The sequence below is a fragment of the Phaseolus vulgaris genome, chromosome 1 (assembly GCF_051622355.1).
Source record: "Phaseolus vulgaris cultivar YP4 chromosome 1, ASM5162235v1, whole genome shotgun sequence".
In the NCBI taxonomy this organism is placed as follows: domain Eukaryota; kingdom Viridiplantae; phylum Streptophyta; class Magnoliopsida; order Fabales; family Fabaceae; genus Phaseolus; species Phaseolus vulgaris.
The window spans coordinates 9,214,344-9,226,310 of record NC_143498.1 but is presented as its reverse complement, the minus strand read 5'-3'; the positions used below and the strand labels follow the sequence as shown (position 1 = coordinate 9,226,310).

At 32.8% G+C, this 11,967-nt stretch overlaps 2 protein-coding genes and 1 non-coding gene across 3 annotated transcripts; all 3 read right to left on the bottom strand.

The window, feature by feature from the left end:
* Positions 1-276: 276 nt before the first annotated feature.
* Positions 277-5,680, bottom strand: LOC137813457 (DNAJ heat shock N-terminal domain-containing protein). Its single transcript, XM_068615719.1, has 11 exons — positions 5,367-5,680; positions 5,216-5,275; positions 4,633-4,715; positions 3,798-3,951; positions 2,786-2,915; positions 2,262-2,420; positions 1,967-2,148; positions 1,532-1,612; positions 786-917; positions 589-676; positions 277-496 (listed from the first exon to the last, which is right to left on the bottom strand). The coding sequence occupies exons 1-10, from the start codon at positions 5,451-5,453 to the stop codon at positions 596-598; spliced, it is 1,149 nt and encodes a 382-aa protein (XP_068471820.1). The 5' UTR covers positions 5,454-5,680; the 3' UTR covers positions 277-496; positions 589-595.
* Positions 5,681-5,971: 291 nt separating this feature from the next.
* TRNAQ-UUG (transfer RNA glutamine (anticodon UUG)) lies at positions 5,972-6,043 on the bottom strand. The gene has a single exon. It is a non-coding gene; the product is annotated as a tRNA-Gln (tRNA).
* A 959-nt stretch (positions 6,044-7,002) lies between these two features.
* Positions 7,003-11,558, bottom strand: LOC137813458 (ras-related protein RABC1). Its single transcript, XM_068615720.2, has 6 exons — positions 11,109-11,558; positions 9,568-9,636; positions 8,877-8,942; positions 8,095-8,216; positions 7,805-7,933; positions 7,003-7,287 (listed from the first exon to the last, which is right to left on the bottom strand). Exons 1-6 carry the CDS (start codon positions 11,248-11,250, stop codon positions 7,177-7,179), a joined length of 639 nt encoding a protein of 212 aa, XP_068471821.1. The 5' UTR covers positions 11,251-11,558; the 3' UTR covers positions 7,003-7,176.
* Between the last annotated feature and the right edge of the window lie 409 nt (positions 11,559-11,967).

The following is an 11,967-nucleotide window of genomic DNA, read 5'->3' as shown; positions in this document are numbered from 1 at the left end:
ATTTTTTTTACATACACTTAGTAGCCTTATATTCATCCTTCTATTTATTAACTTATATAACAAAAAAATTTCTAACAAAAAATTTAATCATCGATAAGATTAAATAACATGACTAATGTTATTTATTTCTGAATGATAAAAAAAATAACCTGCTTATTTAAGAAAAGTCAGCATCCAAAATTATGATACTTGTTTGCTAGTGTAGCAGTGAATATATGGTTATTATTGTTTACTGATAGTGTTAAGAAATTCACAGTGCCGTGATTGGATCGATAGTTTGTTAAAAGCATGACATTGTGAATTTCCATATAGAAGTTACTATAAATTTCCAATTTTGTAACATACAAACGGAGAAGAAAACAGAAGTGTTGTGGATATGACAGAAATGTTACACTTGACCAAGTGTCATGAGTCATGACACATCTAAAACTTGAGGGCGGAGACTAGACAATAAGCAACAAAATATATTCACGGCTTGCACCATTTCTTCCCAAACCTACGTTCAGAGGGTATCAGAAAAGTCCTTTTAGTATATCATCTCACGAACAAACTATCGAAAGGGGTGGTTTTTTGTTTCCCCGTACTTACATATGAATCATTTGCTTTTGTAAACTATCTCTTCATCATCCACATCAAATGCTGGATTACAGAGGCATTTGAAAAGTCTACCGATACCCTGCAGAAGAAAGAATAAATGTGTACGTATTTTCGTAATCAGAGTATCATGTATACCTGGTGGTATAAACATAGTTTTTGTGATTAGTTGTAAATATTTCTACATATACCTGCGTGAAAAAGGGAGTTCGATAGGAAATTCCTCTAGGCGATTCATCGTCTGAAGAATCAGAACTGCTTCCTTCGTCATCAGAACTAGCAGCAATCTTCTTCTTCAATGTTTCTCCTTTTGGATACTTGTCCTGAAGGAAGCATTAGTAACATATTATCAGCAAACTTCGTGATGGTAGCTTGCTTTGCCCCCTTGTGGGGTAGGAATCTGGCCTTAAAGCAAAATGCAAAATTGCAAAGAAATCATATATGAAGACACTGTTATAGAAGGAAACATAATTGTCTTTAATTTTCTTTTTTGTATATCTAAACATTTTGAAGTTTACCTTGTGTCAGAGACAGATAGATATCATGCTTAGACAGTGGGAAAAGGGTAGCATGGGACAGAGAATCGTGCAGATAACAAAATTAGACTGAAACAATTTTAAGTTTTTAGTGCTGTAGTATGATATATTTTTCATTGATCTACTTTAAAAAATCGTAGAAATATAAAACTATTCAGAAAACATTGGAATAGTTTTATATTTCTACGGGTCACGTCATCGTTAACATGATATTAGATAATAAAATTAAAAAGATATTTAATAGGAATTAACACAGAGCAATAATTTTAAAAGTATAAAACGAAATCAGTCATATTATAGGAATAAAATGTGATTTAACCCAAAAATTATTACAAAGAACAATTCACAGCCTATATTCCAAGAAAGCTGAAAGCTAGTTGCTAAAGTAACTGAATTTGAACCTGAAATATCTTCCCAAGAATTTTAAGAGCCGTAGCCCGAACTTTAAGTTCTTCTTTCTTAACGTTATTTTCCCTTAGTACCTGCAAGCAACGATAAATATATGAATAAGAATGTGCTAGTTAGCCATTTCACTTCCTTTGTTCTGGTCGCAGGCGATAAAAAACCCAGATCTTAAAAAAGAAGTTATATCTAGAATTCATTATAACTCGTGTCAGATTATGTTAGGCTTTACTATCTCAGGCTTTCTAGCTGACAAACTATTCCTCATTTCAAAGTGTGGAAATAGTGGAAATAGTAGTTACTTTTTCGTGCCAAGAGCTTCATGGTATCTGGATAAACAACAATTAATACAATAACCTGTTTCCTGATCAACTATGAAGCTACTAAAGAGCATCCCTTTTTTGTTAAATAATTCAAATGAGTTAAGAACTCACCATTTGACACACGTGTACAAGGGTTACTTCAATGTCCACTACATTTAACTTCCACAAGGAACTGATCAATGTGTCCTTATTGAGGCGAATGTGAGAGTCAACATCATTTTCAGGGACACTACTACCATCCATTTTAAATTGCTTCCGGATGTCTTCTTGAAGCTGAATTAACTGATAAGCACCTAAATTGCATGAGCTCGATAAAATTAAAACATCATTTGAAATAACTAACCTCCTAAGAAATGCAACAGACTGTTAAGTGAGTGTTTGGTAATGTAATGGCCAGTCATTTTACCTTTAGCAGCTGTGAATTGTGATTTCCAGAAATGTCCTTTATTGCGTACCCATTCAGCCAAAAATGGCACTCCAAGATAAATGGCCTTTTTCCCTAGTTCTTGTGCAGCCTGTCTTGAATATATGTAGCCGATGGTATGTAACATGTCTACTCCAAATGCTGCATTCAGAGACAGCGGAGACTAATCTAATTGATTATATCATTGATAAATAACATGCAACAAACAATTCTGCATAATGTCAGTCTTTACTATGAGATTATGTATATCATTGATAAATAACATGCTACAAACAATTCTGCACAATGACAGTCTTTACTATGAGATTCTGTACCATTTATCATGAGGAAAAGCATTCGAGTTTTTTTATGGCAAAATGTTTGGCTTAAGTCGTTTAAAATTTCAATCAGAGAAATGTTAGGAGTTCCATGGAGCATTTACAGCATTGAATGATAAGCAATGGCATCATGTGGTTGGTCCTCCCTAGGAGTGTATTACACATAAAGGCAGTTCAAAGTTCACTAACCAGCACGAGAAAGCCTTCTTGCTTCAGATTCTGCTCGTAGGAAGAATCCCTTTTTGTCACCACGGACATATTGGGCAAGATAATCTTTTAAAATTCTCACTAGCTTTTCTTCCCTTTCTCTTTGGACAGCCTATATGAAACATAGAAAACGAAGGTAAAATTAAAAGAAAAATATAATATCTCGCCTCTTTCCTCTCAAATCGACTATATAAAGCATAGCTAAATGTCAATGTCGTCGTCATCTTATCATCAGCTGATGCAACAGGTTAAATGAGTCCAAGAACTTAAAGAAGTGGAATGGTTATAAAAGCTTGTATATACACAAGGTCAAGGAAAATATTGAACAAAAGAGGCGGAAGCAATGTATGTGAATAGGGATTGCGCACATATTTCAGTTTCCTAGACACAGAATAATCAGAGTCATAGAGTTGAAATGATTTTGTACAACAAAGAGAACACTGGCTATAGAATATTTAGCACAACTAAATAATATAATATCAAACTACAAAAAGAAAAATAAATTATTCTTCAGAACAGATCAAATTAATCTTCACTACTTCAGCATTCTAGTTCTAAGTTAATAAAATTCACATTTCCATTTTTGTTGATCAATGAATCAAAACGTCTCACTATAATGATGAATTGCGATTTTCAAAAAGAAACAAAATTGCCCGAATTGAAAGGAGAAGGCAGTGCGTGGTCCGAAATTTGTGTTAGTATCACAGTAAATCTAAATAATGAGCTTCTACATATTCTTCAAGAGATATTCGACAAGAGTGGTGATATTTTTACGCCAATAAAAAAACACCCATTTTACAATTCAAAATAATAATATTAATATTGTTCTTTCTCATGATGAGAAAAACTGAGGAATTTAAGTGTGTTCCGGAAAATTAACATTGAAAACGATTATAACGTCCTAAAGACCCAATAACAATAGTTTTTTTCTCTTACGAAAATTACATAAACACAGTCAAAGTAATAATGAAAAGTGAATGTAAAACTTTCTTGCCTTTAACTTCTCATTCAGTTTATCAGGATCCTCAGTTTCATCAGCTAGCTCAGAAGAAGCCATTGATGCCACAGCTAGATGCCCTATGTAGTCCTCAAATAATTCACTTCCAAAGAGCAGGGCGAAGACAGCCATGGGGTCAAGCATAGTTTCCCTGTCAAGGAATCCATTCATTAATCTATTAAAAGAAAAACATCTTCAGGCAAGACCACGATTAAGGACACCTTTACTTTTAAAGTGACATTTGATCCTAAAATCCAATTTAAACCACCTAAACCCTGAGCCACTAGACCAATTCTTGTGGATAATTTAGGAAGCTTTTCAACTTGTCATCTTGAGTTATTCTTAACTTTATCTGAATTATAATTTACGAAGCTGATTAAAGTAAGTTTACTAAATTACGGTTCTTCTACAATTAAAGCTTTTATTAAATAAATCCTTAATTAAATTATGAATACTAATGCACCCTTAAGACCATAAAACGGGGCCTATACTGATCCTCTTTTGATTATTATTTATTCGACCATAGCCTTCTTTTCTTTCTCTTTATGACACTTGAGGAATTTGCACTTTCTTAACCCAGATTGTACTCTGATTCAAGTCAAAGTAAGATGGGGCTCAGATGTCTATTCACAAATCACAATGACTATTATGTGCCAAAGGCTTTCGATAAAAGTAACATTACCATTGAACGCTAATCAGGCCTAGTATTTCTTTCTTTCTTTTAATCAGACTCATCACAATAATTAAAGCTAGTCAAGTCAGATTGTTAGTAAATACAGTGAAGTTCCACATCGAGCGGTATTTAAGCTGAAAATCATCATCGAATAAGTACCTCGATACAGAATGTTTCCCATTTTGATTGTACGCAATCCTCTGAACCGGATCACTCAGAACTTGGTACGCTTCACCCAATATCTGCTAACACAAAAATTAAACATATAAATACATGAAAACATTCCACAGTACTTCTTCACAAGTCCTTCTAATATAGAAAAAAAAAATAGTTTCTCCATAAATTAATTTATAAAATTATTTTCATATAATTTATTTAAATTATTATTTTAAAATTACATGTAAACTAATTTGAACTTATAAAAAAAATAACTTTTTATCTTTTCCAAAAAAACATGTATAAAAAAACTTCTCCGCGCTAATATTATTATTTTTTTCTAACCAATATAGATGATATATCGTGGAAAAGCAATATAACAGTACTTAAGAAATTTGAATCATCGTCATCACCATAATTATTATTATCATAATTATTATTATTATTATTAATCTCAATTGAAAAATTGCTTTTGATGCTGCTATTTACGAAGTTTAAAGTAATTATTACGGCAATATATGATTAGATGCGTGCATCAGGATTAAACTATAGCTAAGCGTGAGAGATTGCAGTGGAGTAGAGGTACCTGGAAGTTCTCGGCAGCGCGAGGATCGTTGGGGTTTTTATCGGGATGAACTCGCATTGCCTGTAGCAGTAACCAAGCAATTAAAACAGTCGGAAAAAAAGAAGTTAAATGAAAGGAAGAAGGAATAGTTAATTGAAGTTGATTGAATAACCTTATGGTAATAGGCCTTGCGAATTTGGTCTTCGGAGGCAGAGGGAGTGATCCCGAGGATATCGTAGTACTCCGTTTCCTTCACCATTGGCAATGCCGAGAGCTGAGAAGAGAAGGGAAGAGGAGAAAGAAAGAGAGAAGGGAAGGGAAAACGAATGGAAGAGAAGGGGTCACGAGGAAGTGTAGGCTTTACAGTTCTGAAAGGCAATATTGTAATTCACGGGAAGTGCTTTTTCGCGGGAGAAAACAGTTTTTTAAGCGCATTGTGTCCCAGTGACAGTGCCTATCTCATCATCATCATTTTGGTTTCGGAATACAATGAATAGGGGGAGATCGGCTTTTGGAGCTGTCTGTGGGCCTTTTCTTTTGGACTTCTGGATACTGCTTTTTCTCTGTTCCACCTTTGTTGGGCTTTCAGGATTTCGGAAATACTTTATATCAAAATACAAAATAGAAAATAAAACTCTTTTGCTTTTGTTTCCAGCTGAAAGTTGCGTCATCATTTATGGGTATTGGTGTCAGCGACACCTTTTTTTGTTATTATCTGGACCTGAAGGCTGTTTTGATATAAAGTATTTTGACAAAAAAAAGAAAGAAAGACAAAAAAGGTCCTACCGGGAGTCGAACCCAGGTCGCTGGATTCAAAGTCCAGAGTGCTAACCACTACACCATAGAACCACTTCATGACATTTCTTAAACTAACTAATATTTATAATTTTAAATTCACTATATGACAGTTCTTATACTAAATCCTATTTATAAGTTTAAACTCTACCAGCTATAATACTTTTTCAATCGATGGCAAGTTGAACAATGAATTTCAGTAGCAAAGCCACAAACTCTCTTCCGTTCATCATAGTTACCAAATATTATTACCAAAATAGAAGAAAAACATGCTACATGCTCAATCCTAACATGACATCTTAAAAAATCTTTCATATTTTATTAAAATTTGGAAACTCGCTAACTTATAATGTTTTAAAATGATTTCTATTTTAAATCCATTATAAACCGCTAAGTATTTGGATGAAAAAATGCAGAAGGAATTAAATAGAGAATCAATTTTCTTAGTTTTTCTATCTTGTAAATTTGTTGGACTATCATGTCACTAGTTATATTCGTATTCTAACAATTTAACAATACAATAATGCACTTTATAGAATTTAAGATTAGTGTAAAATATTTTTAATTTGTTTTAAATTAAATGTCAACCGTCGAGAGGTGACATAACAGATAAATAAATTTTTATCAGCATCATATATACACGTTCAAAGCATGATGCAATCAATCCACGGAGTCAAATAATGTTCCAATTGTTGTTCTCTTCTGATTTCAGCGTAAAGCAAATGACCATTTAGTTGTTAATTTAATAACCAAATACATTGGATCATTGCTATGAATTTTCTGCTTTGCAATATCTGCAAACTGGGTTACAGATTAAACAAATATATGATGTTCCATACTACTTTTTATGTTGTGCCAGTCCTCGAAACACTGGTAGCTTAATAACTGTTACGCGTTTGCCGACCAAAAATTTCCTCTACTCTGTTAAGCACACCGTTGATCATGTTAAAACATCAACAACATATATAAACAAACGCTTTTCATATGCTCGGGCACTATGAATCCCCAAATGATTGCTCAAACCAGATAAAATGGAGATCTTTATAAGGTAAATTCTTGAGAAGAAAAATAATTTAATCTTGATGTACACGCTATAATAAAATTATTTTGGTACACGTAATGAATTTAATTGCACTTGAAATCCATATCATACCAAGAAGTGGCAGGTGAAAGGCTCTACATGTAAATCATGAGCAGCAGCCACCACTTGATGCATCAGACTGTTGTGCTTTCTGCTTGAAGATGTTCTTTTTCACTCCAGATGAGCCCTCAGCCAAGAGACTTGGTGTTTCCAGAATCTGCAGATAAACAGGAAAACCGAAATTTGAAACATTTCTTTGAGGTTGTTGAATTGTAATTGATGCAAATAAATAGAAATAAATCTTGCAATTTATGTCAATAAGAAATAGTATTTGTGCACAAAAATGGATGGGATACAACAGTACAGTTTGGGTATTTGAGAAGCCTGCACCAAATTTAACAAGAGGCTAATTAACCATTTGAAGCTTATATCCCATATGATAGGCTTTATGGCTGCAGCATATGGGTAATTTTTGTTTGTATTCATAAACGTAGGAATCTTTCTATTGTGATAAGAAAATCTTTTCAACCATTCCCACAGCTTGTATGCTAATAACAAGAGGCTAATTCTGTTCATTTCATTGCTTAAAGTTAAGCTTTTCCAAAAAGTTTTTGATAAAAAGAAATTACCAAAGAACACAAACATAGCAATAATAATCATTTCAATTATTTCAGTGTCTCCCAGCTTGATGTTTCCTTCTTTTGATGAGTTAAACAGAGTTGCATTATGCGTACCTTCATTACAAGCTCATCAAAACACTGTGCAACATTGACTCTGGTTTTTGCACTGCACTCAGTAAACAGACATCCATATTCCCTTGCAAAGTTTATCCCTTCAGTTTTGCTGACAACCCTTTCACTTTCCTGAAATAACAGAGCCGATTAGGACGAGGATTACTTTTTTTCATGCCTACTTTGAATATGACAGCTCATAAGAGCAGCATTTGCAAGTTACAGCATTAATGAATCAAGACTGACCCTCACAATTTCTTAGAACCAAGTGTAACACAAAAGTTACAACACACCTTATCAACCTTGTTTCCTACAAGCATCTTGATGCAATCTTGATTGGTTGAGTAAAGGTCAATTTCCTTAGCCCATATATCAGATAGATTTGTAAAAGTTTCCCGCCTTGTAACATCATATACTGTATATAAACAACCAAGATTTATTGAATAGATTTATAATATAAAATTGCTGAAGAATGTGATTCTATGCGTAAACAATTTAAACAATCACATCATATTTGGAAGTAAGACACGTCCAACACCTATAAATAATCTAAGTAATATGTCCAACATTCTCATTGCAGTTCTATTTGATTCACGATATTTTCAATTTGATGCAAATTTCCTGCAAGTCAAGGTCATATCGCCAACAGAAAGGACATCTTAACGTACCAGGTGTTGGAAGGCTACTCACTAAGTGAGCATACCAAGGTGCAACTTTACCACTGGACAGTTCTTCATAAATAGTAATCTTGCAAAATCATTTGACAAAATGTGCTTTATACACAAGAATAAATTTAACATTTAATGACACATACACATGCAAGGTCATCAAAGGAAAACATGGTAACATACATGTCATCATTGAACTCCATTGTAATCACCAGTTTGTTAGATTTATACAATATAGATTCATAATTGATAAAATTGAAATATGTACGCTATACAGGTCCATGTTGTAAGATTTATTGCTCAACATGATACCAAAATTTAAACAAATAATAAATGAAGTGTACAACATATGCATTGGATAGAAAACAAAAATGTAGCCAAGTAACAGAGAAAATCATGGAACATACCCATAATTATTCCTTGAGCTCCTCTATAATATGAACTAGTAAGTGTTCTAAACCTTTCCTGTCCCGCTGCACAAAGAAAATACAAAGTATTGCAATTAATTTATTCCAATAAAGCTTGATCTGACTTCTTTAACTCATAAGTTAAACAAATTTGCAACAAAGTGCAGAATTCAGTATAATAACCAGAGCATTACATGTTATCTCAAATATACATTGAACATATGCTGCAAGATCAAAAAAATATATTTGAAATATAATTCTATAATATACTATACTAATCAATTAGCAAACAATATCATTGATAAGATGCATTCCCGTATGCTGACTTTAAACAATGTTACAAAACTTTCCTAATTCTGTTTAAAGCTGAGAACTAAGATTTTTAATCTTGATCTCCAGATCTATGTGGCATCCTAATATATGTTAATGAGCCAACAGTGAAATATTCAACAATAAATTTCAAAGATTTCATTTCAATTGCCATGGAAAACGTTGCAATTAAAGCTCAAAAAACGAGAGCTCCATAGCTTCACACTCACTCAGCAGCAGTATGAGTTCATAGCAATGGTAAAAGTTATTTGCCTTAAGCCCTAAATAATATAGAATTTTGAAAGTATACAACAGAAGCAAACAACACAGAACAAAAGGGATTTGACCTCTCAAGAAATTATAATTGAAAATTGAAAATTACCTGTGTCCCAAATAGCAAGTTTTAACTTTTTTCCTCCAATTGTAACATATTTAACTTTGAAATCTACACCTGCAACACGATTATAAGAATCAATGGATATGACTGAGTAAAAAATATAACTTTCTTACAAATAATTGCATGAGTGTCTCCATAATTATGTAACGAACCAGATGGACATCAACTTTCCTAATGGGGTTATCATGACTGATGCAGACAAATGCTAGATATTTCTTTTAACCAAAATAAAATATCAGAAACATTAGAATGTTACTTAACATTCAAGCCAGTATTCTCCAATCCTGATTTAGATTTGATTCTGTACAACAGATACTACTAAATCCAGTAAACAGTCAAGTATATGAAGCCTGATCTGACTGGCCATAACCTGTCAATCAAGTACACTAGGTACTGGTTTGCGTATTGTGAGTCAAAATATGTACAAGTTGGGGTTGTAAATGAGCTAACCTAGTAATAAATTATTTGAGCAAATTTCATTAATTGCTCAATCAAGCTTGTTTGTTTTACCAACCAAATAATCTTTAAGCATATGGCTTAGATTTAGGCTTACTTATACAAATGGCTCATGCTCAGGCATCATAGGTTTGATATTAAAAGCTCGTGTGAGGGAAAGTGTGTGTATACATGTTAATCTCAAATAAGCAGCGAGATATATTTAGAAAATTGTAACTCTACTAAAAGAAAAAACTTCATTACCTGTCTGCACATTCTCTTTTATTCTTACATCTCTACTAATTTTTACTTCATCTTCTAACAAAAAATACATATCAAACACTAAATTTTCATTAATCCAATTAGAAATGAACAATCTAAAAGTTGCTTATTTCTAAACAAGTCGCTACCAAGCTAAACTTTGACTCATTTAAACAAATGAGTCAGTTAGTCAGAGTCATACATTTTTGCAAGGCATACTTGGACTTTGAGTTGACTCATTTACACCTTAATATTGGGAGCGCTAACTTCGACCATGTCCAGTAACTCGGACTACAATGCCAATAAACCATACAATTAAGTTCACAAGAACACATGACTAACAAAAATTATGAGTACCAAGATCTCAATGAGCTCTTCAAAGATGAGACGTTAACAAAACAAGAGCAACGCCCTATATATAAGTCTAGATGAATTAGAAAGGCATCACCAACCAACCAACCAACTACATCCCATTCCATTGATAATTATTTTACCACAACACTTAAAAGAAGAAAAATGCTAGCAACACTCTTTCGGGTGGACTTGATCACAAATCATACAATTTTGAGTCACACTTCAAATAAGGATATAAATAAGAAGTGAGACACATCAAAATTTATAATATCAAGAGTGTTAGGTTGTATTGTAGGTTTGTAACATTACTATCACAAATTCACTAGATAACTAACGCTTCAAACCTTCAGCTACAATTTTTACCCCTTATAATTTCTTGCAACACCGATCATCAGAGAGAACCTCTTGAACTAAATTTTACAAAACAGATAACAAAAGCAGGGTAGGAGAATATATATATATAAAATGTTACTAACCGATGGTGGGAGAAAGATCCTCGAAAGTGTCGGAGGTAAAGCTCAAAAGCAGGGTGCTTTTGCCAACGCCAGAATCCCCAATCATGAGAAGCTTGAACAAGTAATCGAATTCGGGTTGACTCAACGAGGACGAAGCATCCATTGAGAATCCCAGATGAGAAGTTCAATCGACAATACTTGGACTTGGGTCTTAATTTTGATGGAAAGGTTTTAATTTTAGATTGGATCTAAGAAGGGGTTTTGTTTCGTTTCCTTTTCTTTTTTTATTCGGTTTCTTGGGATGGAAAGTGGAAGGAAGCAGAAGGAAAAGGGAAAGGATTGAAGTGAATGAGTGTTTAGAAGGTTGCAGAGAGTTAAGGAAAGCCCGTTTAAAGTTTGTTGCGTGCTTTTTGCGGTGATGTTTCGGTTGTCGGTGTTTTCGCACCCACGCTTAGTGGTTCCTTGATTAATGGGAGAAAAATATATTATAAGTATTTTATAATAAAATTAAGAAAAATAATACTAACCAAATCACATCCCACGTTTACCAAAATAATTTTAAAATAAAATAATGTGTTATTTAATAAATTTTTAAAATAATTTATTTTTTTTAATAAAAAGGCTAACTTTTAATTATTATTCATAACAAAAAAAATGAGATAAAAGAAACAAACCAATAATAAAATAAAATGCATATAATGATTAAATTTTACGTTTCTTCATCATAATAATATCATAATAATAAGAATTGTTCATGTCAAGAAACGTATTAATATTGTTTAGTATGGCATTGCATAAACTATTAACATGAAAAAAAAATATTTTATTTTATTATTTGTACGGAATAAGACTTCTTGAAAGTCATGTTCCTTGACCCAAG

Coding starts and splice junctions, on each gene's coding strand:
- LOC137813457 (XM_068615719.1), bottom strand. CDS start 5,453: ATGGTGAAGGAAACGGAGTACTACGATATCCTCGGGATCACTCCCTCT. Junction 4,716..5,215: donor GCGCTGCCGAGAACTTCCAG/GTACCTCTACTC, acceptor TTGTGTTAGCAG/ATATTGGGTGAAGCGTACCA. Junction 677..785: donor GAACTCCCTTTTTCACGCAG/GTATATGTAGAA, acceptor TTTCTTCTGCAG/GGTATCGGTAGACTTTTCAA.
- LOC137813458 (XM_068615720.2), bottom strand. CDS start 11,250: ATGGATGCTTCGTCCTCGTTGAGTCAACCCGAATTCGATTACTTGTTC. Junction 9,637..11,108: donor GGATCTTTCTCCCACCATCG/GTTAGTAACATT, acceptor ATCGTGTTGCAG/GTGTAGATTTCAAAGTTAAA. Junction 8,217..8,876: donor AGCTCAAGGAATAATTATGG/GTATGTTCCATG, acceptor GTTTATATACAG/TATATGATGTTACAAGGCGG.